This window comes from Oenanthe melanoleuca, chromosome 4 (genome assembly GCF_029582105.1).
Source record: "Oenanthe melanoleuca isolate GR-GAL-2019-014 chromosome 4, OMel1.0, whole genome shotgun sequence".
Lineage (NCBI taxonomy): Eukaryota > Metazoa > Chordata > Aves > Passeriformes > Muscicapidae > Oenanthe > Oenanthe melanoleuca.
The window spans coordinates 14,172,272-14,196,819 of record NC_079337.1 but is presented as its reverse complement, the minus strand read 5'-3'; the positions used below and the strand labels follow the sequence as shown (position 1 = coordinate 14,196,819).

Here is a 24,548-nt window from a genome sequence, read left to right as displayed (position 1 = left end):
GAAGTTTCATTGCATTGATCTGTGCAGTTGTGTCAGAGGCTCACAGAATATGGGGTTCACCTTCATCATGTGCTGCCTGAGAAGAAATCCCAAACAGGAATCCTTCTGGGAGTGTGTTGCAAAGGAGTTGTCATTTTTGAAGTTCACAATGGTGCCCGTACACCTGTACTGCGCTTCCCATGGAGAGAGACAAAGAAAATATCCTTTAGTGTAAGTTGGTTTTTTTTCCCTCTGTGTGTACACATCTATATTTGTGTCTCCAGTTACTGTGAAGTTTTTGTTGGTTATTTTGCAAATTAAGCTGCTGTTTTATAGCATAGCCTGACTATGTTTTGTGTGGCTGTTGTATTATGGGATTGAAATAGGAGTTTTCATGTTTTAAAGGTTTTATTTTTTTTCCTTAGCTTGCATGGACAAGCATAGTGACGGAGTACCAGACTGAGAATGCTGTATTAGAGGACTGGGTATAGGCAAATGCCAGTACTCAGTATAATTAGGAGATGCACCTATGTTGCTTTGAGTTATATTTCCAAGAGTAGTTAAGTTAAGTGATAAAAGATAACAGGCTGACACTGGATCTGGACAACACCAGCCAACTTGAGTGGGTACACCATAATCTGGTGATCATGTGTCAGTTTTTAATGAGGCATTGAGCTTCAAATGCTTACTTTTATATAGGTATTGGAAACAGCACTTCTAATTCTGTCTGATACCTTATTGAAAAGCTACAACCTGTTTCGTCTGTGAGATGGTGTTAACTAGAATGAATTCAAGTTTAAAAATTACTGAAAAGATAAGTTCAAGGCCTGGATCATTAATTGAGAGATTTGGTAATTAGATCAGCATTTAGTTATTTTTCTCTTAAATGGCAGCATCCCTTGTGACTTCCTCAGGGGCCTTTGAAAACCCTATCCTGCAAAATGTAATAGTTCTGTTTGTCATTACTCAGCACTAACAGTAACAGAGACGGATTAAATAATAATAAAGCACCTTCTCATCTAGCCCAGGAGTAGCTTTAAAGAGCTACTTTATAAATCTCACATTACCTTTGACTCCTATTTTAATAGAAATCTCTCTCATCAATGCATTTTACTTCAGGAAAGTTTGAATGCTGTAACTGTGCACAAGCAAATACAGAATTCTTTGTAGGCTAAAAGAAATAATTTGCCTTTGACTTTCTTTCTTTCTTTCTTTCTTTTCTTTTCTTTCTGTAGAAGAAGAAAATAACTTTGCAGAACACATCAGATGGCATCAAGCATGCCTTTCAGACTGACAACAGTAAGACTTGCCAGTACCTTTTGCATCTCTGCTCTTCACAGCATAAGTTCCAGCTACAGATGAGAACCAGGCAGAGCAACCAAGACACTCAGGACATTGGTAAAGACTGTGATGCTCTGTTAGTTTATAGATTAGCAATCTATATGTATTTTTGTAAATATAAAAACTGAACTGGAGGTTCAGTAATTCTCTGAGTGCTGGCTGTGTGTAGATCTACATTTGGAGGATTTATAGTATGAAGAGACTCTACTAGCTAAGCTTGTTTAGATTTTACTTAGGGGCTAGGAAAGGATTTGGGAGAATGGGGAAAAGCGGACACACAGCAGCTCCCCTAAACTAAAAGGAGTCTAAAAACAGGTCACTAATAGTACTTCCCTCTTTCATTAAAGGCTTTTGTCTTTTCTTTCAGAGATCTTGAAGGTATTTCAATAACAGGACTTTTACCTTTTGCTTAATGTGAAAGGGATTGCTTTGATAATGTGGAATAGATAGGAGATATTAACTGGACAATGTAATCATTGAAAAACCCCTCTGTACGAATTTCTTCACTGTTTGGAGCAGAGTTCACTTGCCTGGCTGACCTTCAGCATGGTCTGGAAGTGCTGTTTTGGTCAGTCTGCCTGCTCATGCTTCTTTGTTCCCTGTTCTCTGTCTGCATTCCAGTTGCTGTTAATCCAGACTTCCACTAGTGTAGCTGGGATGAAGTTTGAACCCATTGCTGTGGATACGGTGATCTCTAATTAAAAAAAAAAAAAAAAATGAAAAAAAGAAAAGAGGAGGGGTAGGAGTGGGAAAAGGCATGTGCCAACTATCCAGCCTTTTTTCTGTTCTGTTGGGATCAGCCAACTTCAGGCAAAGAAATAAGTGACTTAAAGGCTTTGTACCATTCTCTGATTTAGAGTTTGCTTGTCCTGAATTGCAGAGAAAAGCGATACAGGGAGGGCTTTCTTGGCTAGGCAAACTTGGTTGCTCTTAACAGATGGAGTATGTGGTGTTCTGTGGGAGTCTGGAAAACAATAGTTTGCTTCTGTGCAGTGCAGATCACTTGGAAATCAGAGGTCCCAGATTTCACCAATCACCTGTAATCAGAAGCAAACAAATCAGCATTATGGTTAACTCCAGCACACTGATTATTAAAGTAAAAGCAATTAAAACAAAAAATTGCTGTTGTCATAACTTTACTAAATCTAAATTGAACCCTTAATATGTCAGTAAAAGCTGATGGTTGGAAGCACTTAGCAACATAGTAAAGAAAAGGACATATATAACAGTAAAGAAAAGGGCATTCTGGATTCCAGAAAGGGCATGTGGAAAAACAAAAAAAATAAAATGGGGGTTAAGTCAACCTTACATATGAGTTTTGAGTACATGAGAATTTTCAGTTGCAAGACTGGCAGAAGGTTTGAAAAGCCTAATGCCTATATAATGTAGTTAATGATTTGAAAGTATTCATCTGAAATCCATAGAAATTCTGTTTGTTCTCAGAGGATAAACACAATGTTAAGAGACCTCAGCATATTTTCTTAGGGTCCTCTTCCCCATGATAGGAACACAGCAAGTGCAGGTGCCATTGATGCCTTCTGTCAGTCAGGAAATTGGGATTTGTGGATTTCTGGTCTGATTGGACAAAATCATTCTTCTGTAGCTTATCCAGTCTGGTGGCTGTGGCTAGAAGAGGTGCTGGTGTGGATAAGGAAGTGGTAGTTGTACACTAATTCATCTGATGGAAGGACAGAAAAACCTACCTTCCACAAGTAATTCTTCACCATCTCTATGCCTGTTACAGAGGAAGCTTGAATTACTGTAGCAGTTAATTCGTGCCTGAGGTATTGGAGGCAGTGGAGTCTTTTGGAGTGGTAGGACTGAGGCTGCATTGTCAAATACACTGTTTTCTAAATTCACAGTATTTACCATTAAACCTAATTTTATGTGTACCAAAAAGTAGAATTATCCCTTAGAGTTACAGTGCAGCTTCCTAAGCCAGCTTGTTTCCTACATGCATGTACGGTTAAGAAAACTCACTGGTTAACCCTAAATCAGAAATATATATGCAGTTGAGGATTGCTTTTCCTGAGACTTCCCTGTGAACTGACTCCAACACATCAGTGAAGTTTATGAAGGGTTCAGGTGGCCTGATTTCCTTTAAAGTCTCTAACCAGCCAACCAGTTGCCACAGCTTATCAAATTCCTGAGAGGGGAACAACAGGAACTTACCTGCTAGCCTTAGGAGGCAGGCAGGGTAATAGAAAGGAGCCCTGCTCAGCTTTGCTCTGAGTTAAGAGGGGTTTAGGCTAAGATGTATGATCATGAGTTTGCTTTCAGCTAAGAAGATCCACCCAGACAGTTCCCACAACTCAGCTGACAGCAATTTAATTACAGTCCAAGACCTGTTTCTTAAGCTGCTGCTTAAGGGAATCCTTGCTAATGAGTCAAAAAGTCTGGCAAACCCCAGTCAACACTTTGTTTTGTGCTAGGGTGTTTGTGGCAGGGGAGGTCCTTAAGGGCACCTGAGTGGACAGGTGCTCTGTAACTGGGCAGAGGTGCTGCCAGGCCCTCATGGCCTTGCAGTTGTACTGTGAATATGGAGGGGCTTATGCCAAGAAAACAAAGCAATGCATGGATGGAAGTTTGGTAGCATTTGATAGTGTGGAGATGGGGAAGCCCTATTTGTTCAAATCCTGGAAAAGGCTTTTATGAGCAGATTAAAGGAAGTGTAGTCTTCCAGGTCACTTGGCTTGAGGATATTATTTGTTTTGCAGAAGGAGATGATGTGCCTGTCTATAAGGTACGGCAGCCTGACAGGCAATATGAGTCTTCATGCTATTAAGAGGATAAATATTCTGTGGTTTTGGACTTTGGGTTACTGTAGTGTCATGAACTCCAAACTTTGCTTCCTGAGCAAACTCCATGGTGGGTGTTTATATATCTCTGATGATGGTATATATTGCTAAGCATCTTGAGAAAATACATTTTGTGTTGGTTGTTTAAAAAGCATGCTTTACACAAGCTGGTCATACTAGCTCTACTGAATAACTTCAGTTGTTTGGGTTTTGTTGGTTTGTTTTTATTTAATTTCCACAGAAAGAGCTTCATTTAGGAGCCTGAACCTTCATGCAGACTCTGTCAAAGGCTTCAACATGGGCCGAGCCATCAGCACTGGCAGCCTGGCCAGCAGCACTCTGAACAGACTCGCTGTTCGACCCCTGTCTGTCCAAGCAGAGATCCTTAAGAGACTGTCCTGCTCTGAGCTCTCACTCTTCCAGCCACTTCCTGGCTCTGCAAGGGACAAGAACGAGAAGAGTCCGTGGGAGGAAAGACCCAGAGTTATGAGCAAGTCGTTTCATGATCTGAGTCAGAGTCACATCTCTGTTTACCCCCCGAAGAAAAATGTTATTACTGCTTTGGACTCTTCCCCCAAAAAAATTGAAGATATAATGGGAAGGGTCTTTCAGCAAATGCCAAAATTTGATACTGGATCAGCAACGGGAGCATTAAAACTGAGCAAGTAAGAGTCTCTCTGACCACCCTGCAGTATCTTTGTGTACAGTCAATGTACATTTTGCATCAGTTTTGATTTATTATTCATGCCATTATTTTATTACATTGATCCTTCCCTCTCCCAACTTCCTCTTCCCTCTGTCTGGTTCCCCTTCTCTCCTTCTCCCCTTTAAGTTCAAAATCTCATGCAGGTTTAAGTAGAAGCCCTGAAAGAAAGAAAAATGAATCAGACTCATCATCCATTGAAGATACCGGTCAAGCCTATGTTGTAGGTCAGCATGCAAAAAATAATATTACTGTGTTTACTAACTAACCTCTAAAATTGCTTTGGGTGTAATGCTTTGATATATTTATTAACTGATGGTAATATTCTGATTTGAACATGGGAGCAGAGTATCATGTGTTAAAGCAATCCAGGCCATTATTGCAGTGAATCCAAAAAAAATCCTCCTTTGGTCAGCACCAGTCTGTACACAGGGGGGTAAAGCAAAAGCTGTAGCAGAAAACAGCTTCCAGGTTGTCACTTCAGGGTGCCATTTGGTTGTATGGATCTTTTAATAATTTGCTAGTCATCATAATCTGTTTGTGAAGGCTGAAATTTTCTAGTGTTTTCTGTGGAAAGGATGTAGGGAGTTCTTTTTTGAAGAACTGGGTATTGACCAGTACCTCTAAGTAGTAACTCCACACTTTGGGGTTTTTTTCCTTTATTTTTTGGAGTTTTTTTTGTTCAGGTATAATAAAATTTAGTTAATTTTTTTTGTAGTATACTGGGTGTTTCACAAAAACACTTTTGTAGTGAGGTAAGCCAGATGTTCTTACTCCATTTTCTTGGCAAAGATTGGAGTACACACAAGTAGTCTTACTATTATCTAAAAGAGAGAATTCACAGTAAAAACAAAAACATTCAGAGCAGCTAAATAGACTTAAACTAACACTGGGTTATTAAACATGAATTTTTATTATCAGCAGGTTACCAGTTTCTGGTTCTAGAAGGTTCCAAATAACAATAGAAACTACAATGACTGAAATATTTGCAGCCTTAGCTGGTGGTTGGCTTTACTGTAGTTACAGGATATCAGAAAAAGTGGAAGATGGTTAAGTTTCTGGGGATGGGGGAGTCATCATAAACAAACCAAAAAAAGCAAACAAAGCAGAGTGTGATATCCCACGTCTGCCCCCAGTGCACTTGAAACCAGGACTGACTTGAGAATGCATTTTCAGTTCTAAGAGCAGAAATGCTGAAGAGTGAGATGAGGCATGCAGGTTCTGAAGTGACTGCTTGCAGCCATTTACCCTGTGCCTTTAGTTTTACAATTAATATGATCATGTGCTTACCCATAATCTTCTGGGCAGCAGTTCTGGTGAGAGTTTAGCTACATGTCAGAAAGTGCTGCTGGATCACACTGCCTGTGCTGAGGGACATAGGTTCTTTGCATGGTGAAACACATCAGATGAAACTGGGGGTTTTAGGTTTGGAAAAGGCAAGGGCTGCTTTCTTAAAAAGCTTGAATTGTCTTCCTTCATTTACTTTCATATATTGGTGCATTTATTATTTTACCCTCTTTAAAGTAGGGCCATATTTTCCTGGCTGTGATAATTTCAAAGGAAATATGATTCTATATGCAAATGATTTTCAATAGAAGTAGTTCAGTTTATTTGTTCCTTTACAAAAATCTTACAAGAGTCCTCTTGTGTTGATTTCTTGGGTTCAGCATATTCAATACCCAGTATGGTTAGAAAATTTAGTCTTTTTCATTGCTTATGATCCATTACTTTTATCTGAAGTTAACCATGGTCATTAAGGCCAAACCTCTGTCCTTCCTTGAATTCATTGCCTTTGCATGAGCTATCATCTATCTGAACCTTAAACTACAATTAGAGTACATGAGTGATTTGGATTTGCTAATACAAAGCTAGTTTAATGTTTATTCATTTTTAAAAGTAGTTTGGTAATTCTTGGCAGCTCCTGTATTCAAAAAAAATAGATAATAGTGTCTAATACTTCCATGCATGTCACAGGTGTTAGCATGAATACTTCAGAAAATCTTCTGTCATCAGCAGCATTAAAAGAGAGTGGTAAGTTGATAAGTAATTAATTCAAAATCAGTTTGTCACTTGCAAATGCTTCACTGTTCCACTTGTCCTATATCTTTGGTATTCTTAAGTGCCTCTACCAGTTAGCTAGATAGGACTTTTCCCTAAATGCAACTCCTAGTATTTATTTTGGATTGCTTCTTGGGGGAGATTTAGACATCTGTGTGTAATATTTTTCAAATATGAATAGTGTTTAATTTGGGACTTGAAGGGTGCTTGGTGCTTGAAGGGCTTGAATGACCTACCAGATCATGCTCTTGAAAGCTCATTTTCCTTAGTTATGAAGTTACTGGTTCTGTATTTTCTTTTTTAGTTCTTTCACTCTTTAGGCTTGATGTGGTTTTGTGGGAGAAAAAACTCCTTTTCTGGGTGATGTGCAGTCTGCTGCACTCCCCTGCATCACTTGTTCTCTCCTTGTACCATGTGTGGAGCTCATTAGGTTTCTGCAGCTGTGGGTTGCCTCTTCCACTTAGGGCAAAAGTATCCCAGGCGCTCCTGGACCAAATGAATGTCTTCTCTAGGCAGCAAGTCCATGAGTTCAGACTTGCAAGCATGCTGATGTTTCCTAAAGTTTCAGGAGATTGGGCTTATTTGTTTGTATTTTGTTTTATTTGCTTGTGGGTGGGGGTTTTTTGTTAGTGTTTGTTTTTGGTTTGGTTTTTTTTTGTTTTTTTTTGTTTTTTCACCGAATTATTTTCCTTGGGTCTCTTAAATGCCTGGATCTACTTCAGCCTGATGGGAAGCCTCAGGAATCAGAGTTCTATTGTAAGGATGCTCAAATTTTAGAAGAGGTGGAGTCAGCAGCCTGTGGAGTTGGAAATGAGGAAGTAAATTTAAATAAGAGAAGTTTTAGTAGGTGTTTCTGATTTTGGTTGGTTTTTAATGAAGAGACACCATTAAGAGAACTCATTGACTAATCTTTCATAATTTTATATAATGACCCTCCGTTTCAATTTTACCAATGTGTTTGCATCCTCCCTACCTATGAGAAGAGCACACAAACAGAGATTTAAATATTTTCCTCAACTGAGACTAATGAAGTTGAAGATTATAGGACTCAATTATGTTGTTCTTCCATAAGACTGTGCTAGCTGCTTTTCTTAGCTGGAGTAAAGGATTTTTAACTGCTGAAGATGGAAGTGGGTTAGAAGGTTTGTGGAGATTTTTCTGTCTTTGGCCATGGCTTAGAAGATGAAAGTTGGACCCACTAGATCAAAACAGCTTTTCAAGTTATCAGAGAAGTAAAATCTTTTAATGGAAAAGAACTTTAAAGTAAACCTAAAGAGTTGAGATAGTGTTTGATCATGAAATGTTGGCTTTACAGTTGACTCTCTTCAAACAACACAGAACAGAGTTGCCACACCAGAGAGAGAGATCACTTTGGTGAACTTGAAAAAAGATGACAAGTTTGGCTTAGGTAAGTGGCTTTAAAATTGCTGTTGACATGTATTTCTAGAAGCCAAAAATGAAATAAAGTTTTCTGATCTGTACTTAAGCATTTATTGTAGCACTAAGTAAAGAAGTACAGGCAGTAGCTGAATTTTGGAGGCATTTTAAATACGCTTTCTGGGATATTAAGCAAGTCTGGTTTTGAGCTTTTCCATATTGTAAATGTAGGATAATGTTTATATTGTGAACTAATCATGCCTTTAAAGTTTCTCTCTTCTCAGTATAGAATTTTGTCTCTGTGGAACCACACAGCTTTGAGCTGTGGGAAATGCTTTAAATTAATGCTTAAAAAAAAAAAAAAAAAAAAGTCACAGTACAAGCATTATGTGCTAATTGTTGAGTGTTTGCCTAACTCCTGTAATATCAGATGAAGCACTGATTTGATGTTTAAAGAGCCTGGCAGATGAGATATTTGCATTACATTCCTTCCTCTAGCACTGAGTTTTTTCATAAACCCACATAATTTTTTCCCTGTACGAGTGATGAAGAATTAGATGTCATTGTTGTGCTTTAGGAAAACTCTCTAAAGTGTCCTTAAGAACATTGTTCTGTCATTCAAAATTGGACTGTAATGTAAATTTGAGAGGAAAAAAAAAGCCTACAAGTAAGTAATACTTAGTGTTTACACTGCACAGTACAAGTTGAGCCAAAAGGAAAAAGAAATACAAAGAAATGTACTATTTCTCCTCTTTCTTCCCCATGCAATTTATGGTATTTTTATTTTAGCTAGAATAGAGAAGACCTGATATCTTCTACTTCATTGGTATTTTTTCCGTCTGGAACATTTGTCCCAGGTTTACATGGCAGAATGAACAGAACTAGATTAGAAGCCTCCAAATAGAACAGGGAGATTGCAAACTCAGATCTTAAGATCAGAGTCAAACTTCTATGTGAAACATCGAACAATGGAGAAAACCAGAAGTTTTTATGTGATGGAAAACAAATTTTATCTGCTCAGCAAATGTACATTTCATGTCACCTATTTGTTCGCTGGAGTGTCCTGAACAGACAGACAAAGTCTAAACAAATTGATTAAAATAAGCTTGTGTTAAGTTGCATGGTGATCACTGACATTTTTCCTGCTTTGGGCCTTTTTTTTTTCTAGGCTTTCAAATAGTTGGTGGAGAGAAGACAGGGAAACTTGATCTGGGAATTTTTATTCATTCAGTTATTCCTGGAGGGCCAGCTGATTTGGAAGGAACTCTAAAACCAGGTGAATAGTGCAAAATTCCATCTATGGCTCTGGGTATCACAGTTCTTTACAACAGTGACCTTCAGTTACCTTCCAGATAATTTCTGAAAACTAGTGATTCTTCTTTGTTAAACTATACAAAAACAACAATCATACAAATCAATGTAAAAATTATAAAGCTTGAAGTAGCAGAAAATTGAAGTTACATATAAAGAGAAGGTCTTTATTTTCCATTGTCTGTCTTGCAGATGCATTTGAATTTAAAGTTTTTAAAATTCAGTATCCCTACTTTAATTTGAAAAAAAAAAAAATAAATGGAACCATATACTATAACTGTAACTGTAGTGGGGGAGGAAGAAAAAATGTATTTTCATTTCCTTTTCAATTTAGTTCACCTCTTGAACTGAACTGCATATTGCTCATTTAACTTCTGATTTCTGCTTTTTCTTTTTTTTTTCAACAGCAAAAGAGAAGGTAGAAATCATAATATGTAAAGATTTGGCAGGTTTAAAAAGGGGAAATATAAGCAGTTTGTGTGATTTTGGGTATGTTTTTTTTTTTTTTTTTTTAATTAGAGTTCCCCATTTCAGCATTACTTGAAGTTGAGTAATTTTTAATCCATGCATTGTGTACAGTGGGTCATTGTCACTGGTGGGTAAAAACGTTGGTGTTAGACTGTATCTGAACAACCCCTTGTGTGCAGGGCACCGCCTCATATCCATAAACAGCACGAGCTTGGAAGGTGTCAGCCACCAGGCAGCCTTGGAAATCCTGGAGAACACTCCTGAGGATGTGACACTTGTCATCTCCCAGCCCAAGGACAAGCTGTCCAAAGGTAGGGATTGCAGTTTGTGCTGCAAGCAGCCCCAGCTGGCTTGGCTGTGTGTTCAGAGACAGAATGGAGAGGTGTTGGGGTAACCTTTGGGGAGGCACAGTATGGGCAGAGAGCTTTCTGCAGAATTCCCAGGCAAGTGAACCCTTCTGGGCTGTAAGCTGAGAAAAGGGTGTCGTGCTGCAGATAAGGTGTTGCCACCTGCTGATGGCTGCCTTGTCTCCTTGTTTTCAGCATCGTCTAACACTGCTCACATCAGCAATGGAGCCAGGGGTTACTTGAGGAGGCCCTCCTCCGTGCAGGACCACGAGGCAGAGTCCTCTTCAGAGGAGCACGGCCGCTGCCGGGGCCCCCAGAGGCCTGTTTCGGGGAGCCTCTCTGGGCTGTCGGGGGGCAGGCGGGACGGCAGCCTGAGCTCCCAGGATTCCAGGACCGAGAGCGCCAGCCTGGCCCGGGGCCAGCCGGCCGGCTCCTTGGGCAAGCGCGCGAGCGGCAGAGCCCAGCAGCACGCCCAGCACCACAGCCAGGGCCAGCCTGGGGCCTCCACAGCCATCGACAGCAGCAGATCCTCACTGGACAGCACCCGAGCCAAAAACAAAAGGCCCGGGGTGGTGGAGCCTGTGGAGTATTCTGACCGAGGGGACTCTGACATGGATGAAGCTACTTACTCCGGCAGTCAGGAGCAGCAGCCAGCTAAAAAGGCATAGTGGATTTCATACGAATATTTCCCATCAGTGTGATAGTGGTGTTGAAATAGCTGTCTCTGGGTGTCAGGATGTGAGGGAAGAGCAGCCTGGCCTAGTCTGCAGCTATGCTAGTAGCTGATTTCTGATAGCATGGTGATTTTGTTCAAAATGAATGGAAAAAATCACTTCTGTAACTTGAAACAGCTTTCCAATGTCACAAGATGTGTCTTCCTAGAGGCAGATTGTGCCTTGGGATGAACCTATAGTACACTTGCTGAGGCTGTAGGAAACCTTTCAATTCTGTGTGTCCAATATGTTCATAATCTAGTGGCCACCCCCAGAGGTAAGTTTATTCACTTGGCAGGTAAACAAAGTTTTTAACAGAGGAAAGTAGGAGTGATACATCTGGACTGGGTAGTAGCAGAACTCATTGTCTTCTGGGATTGATCTAATCCTTGAAAAACTGCTCTTGTGCATTAAAATTCAGCAGTGAGTCATGCTCTTGAGCAGACACAGCTTGCTGCTTCACCTTTCCAAAAGTATTACAAATTTATTTCCAGCTTGCAGTGATTCCTCTGTTCAGCTGATGGAGGTTATTCAATTAAATTGTGGCATCTCCTGCTAATTAATCCAACAGACTCTAATGCTGAAGTACTGCAGTTCCAGTGTTCTGTAACCAGCTCAGTTGGGCAGTAAAGACTTGGCTGCTAAAGGCCAAGCATATTTCTGTGCAAAACCTGTTCAATGGCAGGAATGGAGGAGTTGAAGCAGTGAGCCTTGAGTCCTACTAATTTGGACTTTGCCAGGTGGACTCCTCCTGGCTGTGTCTGACTCAAAACCCTAACCTTTAGCTGTAAACATCTGTTCTAAAGGCAAATCATTGTCTCTTTTGTTTTGTTTGTTTCTTTTTCTGTCTCTCTCCCTCTTCTTTTTTTTTTTTTTCTTTTTTTTTTTCTTTTTTTGTAAATAAAGGATTCTTCCTCATCGAATACAGCAAACAAAGTGAATTCTAAAAAGGTTTCTGCAACGCTTAAACCTGGAGATATCTTTGAGGTTGAACTAGCAAAAAAAGATAACGGCTTGGGAATAAGTGTCACGGTACTGTTTGACAAGGTTTTTAGATGTTTTCTCTTTTTCTCTACTCCCAGCAACCCATTAAACTGCTAAATTACAAGGAAGCAAAATATTTTCTGGAATCACTTTAATTATATAGATTTATTGATGTGTGATTAATCTTACCAAAGCTGAAAAGTAATACTATTAATTTATATTAATTTTCTTGTCATCTGCCCTTTAAGTAATTCTTGTTTTTTGTTTTATGGTGGAGCCCCAAAGTCCTAATAGACTCTTATCACAGATGCTGCTTTGTGAGTACAAAAGACAAGATGGTCTTTGTCCCTTGCTACCTAATCTTGTGGCAAATTTGCAAGGAAGGAAGTGAGACCCTCCCAGACTGGCACAACAGGCAGTGGAAGTGGTAGTGTTAATTAAGAGTATCTGTGCACGCTCACTCACATTCACCTTGTCTGTTCTCCCTCTGCTGGAGAAAAGGCAGAAAGCAAGAAACTACTTAAACCCAAATGAGACCTGGATGACACTGCTTTCTTGCAATATGAGGCAAAAATATATTTTTTAAGACTGATTTCTCTTCAGGCTGTAAGATTTTGAAGGTAGTTTTATCTTTAGGGCCTGTCATACTGCAGAGTGGCACCTCAGGGAAGAGGAGAATAATTTACAACTGACATGCATGCATTTTCCACTGCATCTGTTCTTGTGTTAAAAAATACATTTTAATATTCAGCTATTTTCAGTGGAGGGATGATTTGCAGGCCTAGCATCGTTTCCATATATATAGCTAGGATTGTAAGAGGAGCAGAAGGAAATTCTGTTATTTTGGCATCCCGGTCTATTCAAAGTAATGTTCCAGTGCTTGAGAAGTTGGAGAACAAAGGTAGAGCTGGTTGGTTACTGAGTAGCACCAGATCTGCTGGCTTTGTAGAGGTGTTAGAAGATGCCAGCCAATGCAGAGATTTCCCTTAAGGGGTTGGGTCTTCACTGCCCTTTGCTTTTCCAGCCTCCATTCTGCCCCTGCATTGTTTGGCTGTACAGTGGCAATGAGGAGAGGTGTGCAGTTACCTGTGGGTTAAGTTTTCACTTGCAGTGCTGGGTGCTTTGGGAGTGAACATTAGCACACTGTTGGTCTTCTCTTCCCTCCAAGTCTGTGGAGCACAGCGAGCCAGAATCACACAATGGTTTAGGATGGAAGGGACAATTAAAGATCATCTAGTCCTACCCCTGCTGCAATCAGCAGAAAGGCCAAGGCCCTCCAAAAACAATGTCTGTTCAGCTTGAGCAGCTTAGACCTTCAAACTTGTCTGAGCTGAGAGAAAGCAGCACTCCTTAATTTCCTATTATATCAGAAGAGTTGTGTTGGAGTAGGGCACTGCATGGTTGTGCATCTCCTGCTTTGGCATGCTGTGCTCTTGCACATGTCTGAGCTTTGGTGTGCATGCAAGCATGTAAAGTCCAGCAAAATGCAGACATGTTTCTGCTGAAGGACATTTATATGTGTTTTGTGCATTTGCATTGTGATGCATTGTGTTTTTACAACCTTCCCACCCCAACTTCATTTGTAGCAAATTGCATGACTGCACTGAACGTGCTTGATGTAACGTTTTGGTTTTGATAGTTTCTCTAGTTTTTCTACATGCCAGTAGCCCAAATGCTTCCTAAGAACAGTTTTCCTTGTGTGACACTGTGTTTAATTACTAAGTATTCTAACTGCAAAAAGACTAACAATCATATTTTTGTTTTCTGTTTAGGGTGGTGTAAATACTAGCATAAGGCATGGTGGTATTTATGTGAAAGCGATTATTCCCAAGGGAGCAGCTGAAGCAGATGGCAGAATAGAAAAAGGTAGGATTTCTATTCTTTCAGTGGGGACTTCTATGTGAAAAAAGGGCAGAGGACTGACTGTGGGGGACTTGACAATATCCTGTGGCCTGGAAACTAGCACTCTGTTTGCCTCCTGTCCTTGTACCTTTTTCACTGGGAAGAAGAGTTGTTTTTCCAAGCTGTTGCAGTTGTCATTTTAATATTGCCTTGGTAGCTAATTCTGCAGGTGAAGATTAAAAAGCTAATGTAGAACAACTGCAGAAGTAGCAATGCTGAGGCTGTGGAGGGGAAAAATAGGAGATAGCCTGTGGGATTTTTGTTCTCTAAAGCAGCCTATATTAATGGAGAATGCTTCTCTGTTCCAGGCACAGAGAGAGAGGGCTTTGTGTTATTTGTGGCCGCCTTGCTTGGCATGCCTGGCAACTCAATACAGAAAATGCTGTAATTGTTATGGCTCTTCTTGTTAGTAGCCAGGCCACATTCTTCACTAAAGTGAGCATTCCCCCTGTGGACTATGATTTGTTTTAAATAAAGAGTCTGAGCTTTCTGGCAGGCTGTCACTCTGATGGTTAACACTAGTTTTGACATGGGATTATCCCACAGAATCGTTAGATTGGAAAATACCTTTGATTTGAGCCATACAGTTTGTTTGCAAAGTTTTCTTCTTAACTTAAAACACGGTGGGGAGGGAGAATTTCCTTAAACAACTGTCCTTGTTAGCTCAGACTTGAAGGTTTCTGTGCATCATAGGTGTTTTGTAGGTGATACTCTGCCTACTTTTTCTTAAATTATTAATGTAGGTGACCGAGTGCTCTCTGTCAATGGGATTAGTTTGGAAGGAGCTACCCATAAGCAAGCTGTTGAAACACTGAGAAACACAGGCCAGGTGAGTGGCTGCTGGTTCTACTCCTGTCTGTGGTAAACCAGTTCTCTATGAGTGAAAAGAGGTAAAAGAACCTCAAGACTGGAATTTTCACCAGTGTGTCGTGGTTACTTTAAGTTTGCTTTCTTAGACTCCTTGGCTTCCTGGCACACCTGAAAATAGCCAGTGAGTGTACACATTCAGAACTGCTGAGGACTATTATTTGTGTTCATTTTATAAAAGTTTTTTACTTAATTCTCTGAACAAATGCAAGTGCAAGTGATACTTCTTTGACATCTCTTAACACCCTCAGAACGCTTTAGGAAGAAAACCCTTTCTTACTCTATTGCAAGTATCTTGCAAGTCTATTAGTGTTTTTTGGAGATTATTCCTTATTTTTTAAGGGCTGTTAAATAACAATTGGAGGATATACATAGGGAGGGGAGTGTCTGTAACCCTTGCTGCCGTAAAACTTGGGGCCCTGAGAAGTTAGAAGGAAAGACATACTCTAGACTGTGCTATCTCTGTGACTGTTGCCAGTTAACTGGAGAATGTTTCCTCTCTTCAGGTGGTACACCTGCTGTTGGAAAAAGGTCAGCTTTCAGGGGCCAAGGCTCATGCTCCAGTGACACCACAGTGCACACTCCCAAATCAGGTGGGGCAGTGTGAGCCACAGGAGAAGCCAGCAACAGATTCTTCAAATGCCAAAGATTACAGCTTTGTCACTGCAGGTCAGATCACACAAAACAATTGCCTTAACTGTCAAAGCATCCCATAGTTTCATAGTATTTTCTTCACTTCTTAAATTGGGAATGGAGTGGGTAAAAATCTAGACCAAGCCCTTGCAGGTAACACAGTCTTTCTTTTTGTGCTGTTGTGTTTCTTTTTAAGTCTTCATTTCACATCATGGTTACTTTGTTTAACTGCTATTAACTGTTCACTCTCACTATTTCCTGTTGTTTCCCAGTTTCACCAGCCTTGGATGCCAAGGCTGTAGCAAGGCTGGAGTAAAGGGGGTGCTGCTGATGCTGCTAAGGGGTGCCAAGGGGAATTTAGATAGTTTATATAAATAAGTACTTCTGTTAGTCCTGCAGTTCCTGTCTTAGAAGAGAGAAGACATCAAGAGCTAGATGAGGAGAGAAGGATTTGTGCCTTGACTAGAGGTTGACATAATTCAGCCTCTCTTGCTGGTGACTTGTGCAAGTGTAGGGAAGCATACCTAGGTGACCCCTGCAGATACCTTTGGGTCTCCTTTTATGGTTTCTGTCCTGTCTGCCAGGAGGTCCAGTTGCTGCTCTCACTAGTGCCTGATCAGTGGCTGGAAAGGTTGTGTCACTCTCTGCTTTAAAAGGCTCCTTAATAGCCTTCCTAGGAAATAATCCTTTGGAGACACTCTGCCTTTCTGCATATTGATGTCGTCAGGCCAAGCAAGCAGACTGAGAAGTCATGATCAGCTTTTTGTCTTCTTTAACCTGGAGGGATCTTTTGGGTAGCACTTCTGTACAACTCAGTTGAAAGAACCATGTGAGGGGGAAATTGCACATTGTAATGTCTGGAATAAGAGCACCACACACTCTTTCCATGGCCATAGAAAATAATAAGTTAATGTTTCTTTTACAGAGAACACATTTGAAGTGAAACTCCTGAAGAACAGCTCAGGCCTTGGGTTCAGTTTCTGCCGTGAAGATAACCTGACCCCAGAGCAGCTGGGATCAACTATTGTGAGGGTGAAGAAGCTCTTCCCTGGGCAGCCAGCTGCAGAGAGCGGGCAAATAGAGATCGGGGACGTCATTTTGAAAGTGAATGGGGCATCACTGAAGGGTTTGTCCCAGCAGGTTTGTACCTATAGTGGTGAAACTCATAGTGGGGTAGTCCTGCAAGGCTGCATCTGACAGGGAATCCCTCTGTGGCCATAGGAAGTCATCTCTGCTCTGAGGGGAACGTCTCCAGAGGTCTCTCTTCTCCTGTGCCGGCCGCCCTCTGGAATACTGCCGGACATCGATCCTTCATTGCTGGTAAGGGGTCTGGCATGGCATTTGTTTAAACATTACTTGCTATTTAAGGTTCATTTATTCAGTCTGGTGGATGGGTGAGTTGGTTAAATGCAAGATGTAGATGGAATAATGGGGAGAGTGCTCACAGAAATGTGATTCTTGGAATGAATCCCTTAGGAGTGCACTGTTTTGTGTGAATTTTAAAGGAATGTATGGCTTCAAAAGCTTTTTCCTTCCACTTTGTGACCTAAGACTTGAGAAATAGATTTAATACAGTGTTTCTGGGGCAGAGATTTTTTTGCAGCCCAATGCTTTGGATTTGATATTGGATAGAAATTGGGTATTTTTGTGAAGGGTATTCTGCAAAACACCAATTTGGTGTTGATGTATGTAGAAAACAGAGAAAAAGTTGTCATATTTGCCTCCTGGAAATCAGAGGTGTTCCAAAGAATATTTTCAAAATGCTCTAGTAAATAAATTGAAAGAACAAGAGGCCACTTCTGTGGATACTTGTTTAGGATACTTGAAGAAGTAGAAGCGAAATGCGTTTCAGCAAAAGAGAGTGTAGAGGACAAATTGCCTGAAAATTAGGCTTTCCATAATACAGGACACTGTAATGGAGACAGGTCTTCAATTTAAGTTCCCCAGGGAATTCATCACAGCACTAAGGCCTGCCAGGGTTCAAGAAGTGTTTGGACAAGGCTCTCAGATACAAGGTGTGATTCCTGAGGCTGTCCTGTGCAGGGCAAGGAATTGGACTTGGATGATCCTTGTGGATCTCTTCCATCTCAGGATACTCTGATTCTGTGATTTGGAGTTACTTTAACATTATTTTCAAGCAATAAAATTATTCAAGTCTGGTGATAGAAGTTTAAACGTACAAATACAAATTTAAGTGAAGTTAGGATTGGAGTGAGAGAGAAGCTACTGAGCAAACTAATAATACAAATAACTACTCCTGTAACAGACCTATTTGTAATGTAGCATAACAGGAACTTTAGTAGAACTTTATAGAACTTTAACAGGAACTTTAATAAAACAGTGCATTTATTAAAAGGAAGAGCAAAATAAAAAAAATTCTTTACACTATTACAGATTGATGTGTTTATATACACAAGAATCTGGCCATGAAAGCATAAATGAAGCTTTTAAACCTTTTCTGTCTGCTGGATATTTCTTGGGCATATTTGACAATTGGCAAAAAAAGTTATTCATTCTCATGGGAGTTAATGACTTGGTTAACAGTCACCATTTGGCATAAATTATCCTAGTTTTTGTAGTCTGCTATTGTTGCTTTTTGTTTGACAGCTTCCCTGTTTCCCTTCTCTGTGAGATTGGTTTGACTTCAGTAGCTCTGTGAGTCTCAGCTTCTGTTTGCAAGGGCTTTCTTGGTAGTTGCATAGAGGACTGCTGGGCATGGTTTAAAAGCATCTCACAGTAGACTTTCTGAAGCTCAAGTATTTTTGTTTTCCTTAGATGGATTTAAAGGTTTTTAGCACCCTAAGTTTGAAAGTTTTGCACACTTTGTCTTGGCCAAGTTGCATTGAACTTTTTGAAACTATTCAGTTAGTAGCCACTGACTCCTTGTTTTAGGTAATTTTATGCAGTCTTTGAAATTTTCTTTTATCATCAGAACTGGATTATGATGAATTAAATGCTTTTGCTCTTGTAGACCCCCATCCATTCGCCCCAACAAGTTTTTCCAGAGGTCAGCAGAGAAGTTTCTGGTCCATCAAACAGAGAGCAAGGTGACAGCTCAGATGAAAATGAAACTACTGATCTGAGCAAGAAAAGGCTAAAATCTCCCTCCAGAAGAGACAGCTACAGTGACAGCAGCAGAAGTGGTGATGAGGAGATGATGGAGTCAGCAGCCCAAGTGGGCCTTGGCTGGAGTTCTGGGCTGTACCACAGCTCAGGTGAAGCTGAGGCACGGGCACAGAGTCAGTATGAGGCACACCCTGGTCAGGTGGACGCTGTTCGCACCATCCTGTATCCTGAGCAAGAGGCTCCCTGCAAGGCAGAGCTTGAGGACAGGTATGCTGCTGATAGTGATCCTCATCATCCTGCAGAAATGTTTATGAGAGAAGTTTTTTGCACCTATTCATAGAAATGCTTCTTTTGGTTTGCTTTTTCAATCTGCATAAAGTCAGCCTTGGTTCATATATTAATTTATGGATGACAGCCACATTGTACTTATTCTCTTTTTTTTTTTTTTTTTTTTTTTTTTTTTTTCTGCTTTATCTGTAGTGATGTGCCTTTGGATTTGCCAGTGATCCCAACCTGTAGAACTGTACCTGATGTTACCACGTCCATGTTAATAAATGACTGTTATTCTACTCCTGTCTCTGAGCTGACTTCACACCTGGGAGAAATAGATTCATTACTCACCCAGCTGGAAAAAAATGCTGAAGAATATGAGCCAGTAATACACTATTTCTGTCTTTCTGGAGCATAAATGTCCTGCTGTGGTTGTTTTAGCTGTGATTTTGAGAGTGGATAGAAATTAGGCACATTAATTTACAAGTGGGATAGTTGTAGGTTGTACTTGCACTAATCTGGGTGTGTGCCTTATAAATAGCACATTGCCATTTGTAATCCATTAATGGCAGCTGCTTATATCAGGTATCTGCAGGTATTTTCTGTGTGGGCTCTTGAAGAGCTGATACATTTCCCTCTGTGTATGTGGAGGCGTCCATGTGTACACAGGTGGATGTGGATGTGTCCATTTTGTGGGTCATTTCATCCTGGAATATTTACCTACCTTTCAACCATGTTCTCAGAGGAAGCTTAAATGGCAGATATCTTGCTTCTGCTCTTTTAGTTTTAGAGGGTTGTTGTTCAGAGGTCAGAAGACAAATTGAGGCATCAAGAACATCAGAAGACCCTGTTCTTAAGTGCATTTCTAACTATGAATCCAAAAAACTTCCTGCTCTGCTGCAAGATGGAGTCTGTTTTTGAGGCTCTTCTGAAAAAGCTTCTTGATACCACAGAAATATCTTGTATATCAGAAGAGACTTCCATATCCTCACATAATCTGTTCAAAGATTGAAAAAAATGAAATTGAATCTTGATACATCTCAGTTGTGAGGATCTTCCAGGTTATAAAGCTGTTGTAGCCAACACTCCATTTTGACAAGAAACTGTATTTTTCTTATCCCTTCTTCAGAAGTTTTTCTCCATTCTTCTTGATGCACTATGTTTCTTTTTTAATGCAAATGAGGCAGATCCATATCTTTCAAATCAAAATTCATGCAAATTAAAATGAGCAAAACACATGCATATGTTCAGTTTCGAGATAAGTTCTATGGTATTGTGTCTCACTGTAGGAAAATACATTCACTTATTTTGTTCTGAATAATTATGGATGTGTTGAGATATTTAAAAATACAGAGCCTTTCTTACATGTGGCGGCTAGATAAGGGTAAAGTAACGTGTGAGTTTTGATGTGAGCCTTCAAAATTTTGTTTGATTCATAGACTTTGGCCCCATGTTATTTCCATGCAAAACATTATTTGATTCCATCTGAACTCATTAGAGATGCTTATTAGAAGCAGCTAGAGATGCTTATTAGAAGCAGCTAAGCTAAGCCTGATAAGAAATATGTCTTGTTAAATCAGTAGGTAAATCAGCTGTCTGCTTCCAGCTGTCTTAAATTCAGTAAAATGTTTGTATTTCACCTGATTGCCTGTTTTGTGAAGTGCTGTTCTGTCCCCCTAGGAAGTGGAGCTCCGAGTGACTCTGACAAAGTCAGAAAAGGGCAGTCTGGGTTTTACAGTGACCAAAGGTAATGACAGTGTTGGCTGCTACATCCACGACATCGTTCAGGATCCTGCCAAAAGCGACGGGAGACTGCGGCCTGGGGACCGGCTGATAAAAGTGAGAGAATTAATGTTTTCATGTGCAGGGATGGCATGGAAAAGACAACTTTGAACCCAAAAAAAAGTGAGCTGTAAGCCAAGTCAAATAGGATTAAAGGACAAAAGCACACACCTTATAAAAGCCATGATTCAATAGCAGTTGAGAACAGCAGCAAGTGTTTCCTCAGTAATGCTGCCTTACTTGGGACCTAGCCTGTGTTCTTTTGTTGTTGCAGGTCAATGACATCGATGTCACTAACATGAGCCACACTGATGCAGTCAGCTTTCTCCGAGCTGCCCCCAGGACTGTCAGATTAGTGCTAGGTCGTGTTCTGGAGTTACCAAAGATGCCAGTGCTGCCTCATTTGCTGCCTGACATTACACTCATGTGCCATAAGGAGGAGCTAGGTAACATGGAATTAGTCTGCTTTTTGCCCTAAAGAAAAATCTTCCCCTTCAATTATGAAGAAACCTTAATTTTTTATTGTTTTCCCCTTCTTTCCCTGCCAAGGTTTGTCGTTATCAGGGGGCCATGACAGCCTTTATCAAGTTGTGTATATTAGTGACATCCTCCCCAAATCGGTTGCTGCCAGAGAGGAGAGTCTCCATGTACTAGATATTATCCATTACATTAATGGAGTAAGCACACAAGGAATGACTCTGAAAGAAGCCAAAAGAATGCTGGAAACATGCCTTCCAACAGTGGTGCTCAAAGCAACCAGGTGTGTTCTGGAAGCAAATGCTTCCCTGTACTTTTTGTTTTTCTTGCATGATTGTATGAGTATATGGGTAAAGCCTGTTCCTGGTATGACAGGAAATTCACCACGTGTTGCTGAGGACTGACTCCACAGAAAGGGTCAGTAAATTCACAGCTTTTGTGCTACAGTGGAGCACAAGGGTGTGTGGTACCTGCTGTGCTTTGTGCTTCTTAGGAACACAAGGCTGTGTCCAGCTATGGACTACAAGTGTTCAAATAGACCCCATGCAATCCAGGAGGAATTAGTCAGATCCTGCTGTGGCACTTGGACACTCACAGGTCTGTGAGAATGGATGGAGAGGTCACCAAGCCACTCTCCATGATCTGTCATCAGTCCTGGCTCACTGGTGACTGCAGGTTGACCAGTGTGACACCCATCTGCAAGAAGGGCTGGAAGGAGGATCCAGGGAACTACATGCCTGTCAGATTTTTTTTTTAATAAATATTCCTGTAAATATATATTTTCACAGAGATGGTCATGCAGTGTTCCCAAAATCCAAAAGCCCTGAGAACTCAAGTCCATGGCCAATGAAACCTAATGGTAAGATTTGTGTGCTTACTCATAGCAAGTGAAATGCACCTGTTTATAAAAAAAAAGGAACTGATATGGGCTGTAAGTTACTATCCTAGTCTTACTGTGACCAGCTCCAACAGGAGTTTGCTTGATCTTTCCTCTAAAAGCTCCATGACAAGAGATTTGGCAATAGTGTCTTTATTACGTAATTTCTTGTGTAGTTTAGAAATCCTCTCTAATATAGAGCAGAAGGGTTGCTTTGAAGAAGGACCCAGATGTCAGATAATACTTAAAAATTTTTAAATAGTAGTCAATGAGAGGTGTTTGTGGGATTGTATCCTGTGCATTTTGAGGAAAAGGGAATCAGCACCGTTCTCAAAGGTGCACGTTTCCACTGTAAGTTGTTAAACTATCTGCCAACATTTCTCTTTGCTTTGAGTTGGTTACTTGTATTAGCATTCATGCTTTCATCAAACAAAACATTCAAAAAGCCATTATATGAAGTATAGTTATTCAGATGAAGTTTGGCAATGCACAGAAAACAAGGCTACTCCTGTTGTAACATAGTATTAAATACTTTGCTTCTGTTATAAAAATAATCTATAGGGGCTAATTTAATTTCAGAGAAAAAGTTGTTGTTTTTCCCCCATTTTTATTTAGGTTGTTCCTGTGGTGATGCCTGTGATAAAACAGAAAAGTCAACTGATGCTTATGGGCCCAAGGTAAATGCTCCTCTCTTGTTCCTGTTATCATTAACCAGATAAAAAAATCTACTTCAAACACTTTTAAAACTAAATAAATGAATTAAACAATCTGTTGATCAAAGTAAACAAACCCACTATTATCAGTTGACATGAATAAGTGGTGACCATAATAAATATGCAAGTTCTTTTATTGATCTGCTTTTTTTTTTGGCACTGCTTTGTTGAAAGACAAATTGTCTTATAAGAAGGAGGCAAGGCTATCATCCAGAACCCTCCATTCCATCCACAGTTTCTGCAGATAAATTCATGTAGCAATGGGGAGCAAAGAGACACAGACCTCCTTTATGCATCTGAAGGAGAATTCTTTATTGTAAAAATCACTCTCCCCTTTTATACTTTTCCTCCAGATATAACCAAAACTTAACTAAAATATTATATTTGCTAAGTGGCTTTCTTTCTTTTTTTCCCTTAGTTTTTCCTTAGGAATCCTGTGTTGTGGGACCAAAAGTACTGAAGCGTGATTACATTTTATAAGGGTTATAACAATGTTAAATACTACTATGTGTTCTCTTGTAGAAGCTGCTGCTTCATCAGCATGTTTTTATTTCATAATTGCTTTAACTTTTTTCTACTTGCTCTTGTCATGTAAAACTTCCCACTCATCACCCAGTATCTCAAATATGAATAGAGATTTTTATTTGTTGCTGAGGAGAGATGAGAACTTGTTAGTGGTTGTTTGCTGCCTCAACAGACTGCTAGGCTCTTTAAGAGGTAATTTTTACTGTTCTTTGTTTTCTCAGGTCAATGGCAATGGCATCCTAGGACCTTCTCAGGGAAATACAGAAAACAATATCCATCACACAAAAGCACTAATGAACTTCTCAGGAGCAGAAGATGCACCTTCCCTTGGATTTAGCAATCAAATGTCAGATTTTCCTAAACACATTGACAAATCAGGTAAGAGGAGGTGAGATAGGGACTGCATTATTCTGTCTTTATTGTATCAGTGCAGGAGAATCATGTCATGGTTGAATATGCTGAAAAAAGTAAATGTTAGGCTGGCAGTCACTTTTAGGAGATCATTTCCAAGTCTTGTGCTTTGCTTTACAGGAGTTAGCTAATGTTGAAAGTAGATTAATAGGAATTGGATTTTGTGTTAGAGAGAAATAAAGGAAAAAATGGTAACATCTAGAAATAATGTCATGTGTCTGCCCCTTTAAATTGGTTCTCCCAAACCATTCCATACTGGGAAAACTTGTCATTTTGCACTGTTTGCCTTCAGGAGCAGAGGTTCCAGATGATGAGTATTATGACGAGGATGACCACAATGAAGTTGTCCAGTATCTGTTGGATGTTGTAGATGAGGAAGCCCAGAATCTCTTAAATCAGAATAATGCAACTTCAGAGGCTCAGAGCCTTCTACATCTCAAGAAGGCTGTATCAGAAAATCATCTGCCAGGTAATGCAAGCCATTGAAGAAGAATGTCACTGACAGCAAAACGCTTTGAAACAAGGTGCCAAGTAAGCAGTTGATTTGTCAACAAGAGAGTTGATTGACATTGATTTGATGTCTAAACTGGAAGTTTCCCAAGCTGAACACAGACAAATAGTTGCTGATTACCATGAATTTGAGATGAAGTGTAATAAGAGAGGTTCTGGTTTGAAAAATCTGAATTTTGTTTTTAAGTAATCTGGGAAAATTATCCGTATTCTAAAGTTGTCTCTTGAGTGAAATTCCTATTGTTTAGGTACCTGGTCCTGCAGCTGCAGTCATGTTGGCATGCTGAAGCATTTCATTGATTTCACATTGCACAACTTGGAAATGTGTTGCGATCTCTCAAAATCAAACAATTTACCAACCTGCTTTGTCTCTTTAAGAAAGAATGACTTTTTTTTCAGTGTCTCCTTCTGACTGTACTTCTTTCTTCTCCTGCAT

At 40.0% G+C, this 24,548-nt stretch overlaps 1 protein-coding gene across 1 annotated transcript in view; it reads left to right on the top strand.

Annotated features, from left to right (window-relative positions):
- The window catches only part of PTPN13 (protein tyrosine phosphatase non-receptor type 13), a 108,830-nt gene that overhangs the window by 74,568 nt on the left and 9,714 nt on the right, over positions 1–24,548 (top strand). Inside the window, exons 16-39 of the mRNA XM_056490408.1 lie at positions 28–210; positions 1,215–1,377; positions 4,360–4,783; positions 4,951–5,048; positions 6,796–6,852; positions 8,195–8,287; positions 9,425–9,532; positions 10,215–10,346; positions 10,578–11,044; positions 12,002–12,127; positions 13,852–13,945; positions 14,725–14,810; positions 15,355–15,517; positions 16,407–16,621; positions 16,703–16,801; positions 18,453–18,814; positions 19,028–19,202; positions 20,498–20,656; positions 20,874–21,045; positions 21,149–21,359; positions 21,865–21,935; positions 22,569–22,630; positions 23,413–23,569; positions 23,895–24,071. Coding sequence (XP_056346383.1) covers positions 28–210; positions 1,215–1,377; positions 4,360–4,783; positions 4,951–5,048; positions 6,796–6,852; positions 8,195–8,287; positions 9,425–9,532; positions 10,215–10,346; positions 10,578–11,044; positions 12,002–12,127; positions 13,852–13,945; positions 14,725–14,810; positions 15,355–15,517; positions 16,407–16,621; positions 16,703–16,801; positions 18,453–18,814; positions 19,028–19,202; positions 20,498–20,656; positions 20,874–21,045; positions 21,149–21,359; positions 21,865–21,935; positions 22,569–22,630; positions 23,413–23,569; positions 23,895–24,071 — 4,054 coding nt within the window. The remainder of the gene's footprint in view (positions 1–27; positions 211–1,214; positions 1,378–4,359; positions 4,784–4,950; positions 5,049–6,795; positions 6,853–8,194; positions 8,288–9,424; positions 9,533–10,214; positions 10,347–10,577; positions 11,045–12,001; positions 12,128–13,851; positions 13,946–14,724; positions 14,811–15,354; positions 15,518–16,406; positions 16,622–16,702; positions 16,802–18,452; positions 18,815–19,027; positions 19,203–20,497; positions 20,657–20,873; positions 21,046–21,148; positions 21,360–21,864; positions 21,936–22,568; positions 22,631–23,412; positions 23,570–23,894; positions 24,072–24,548) is intronic.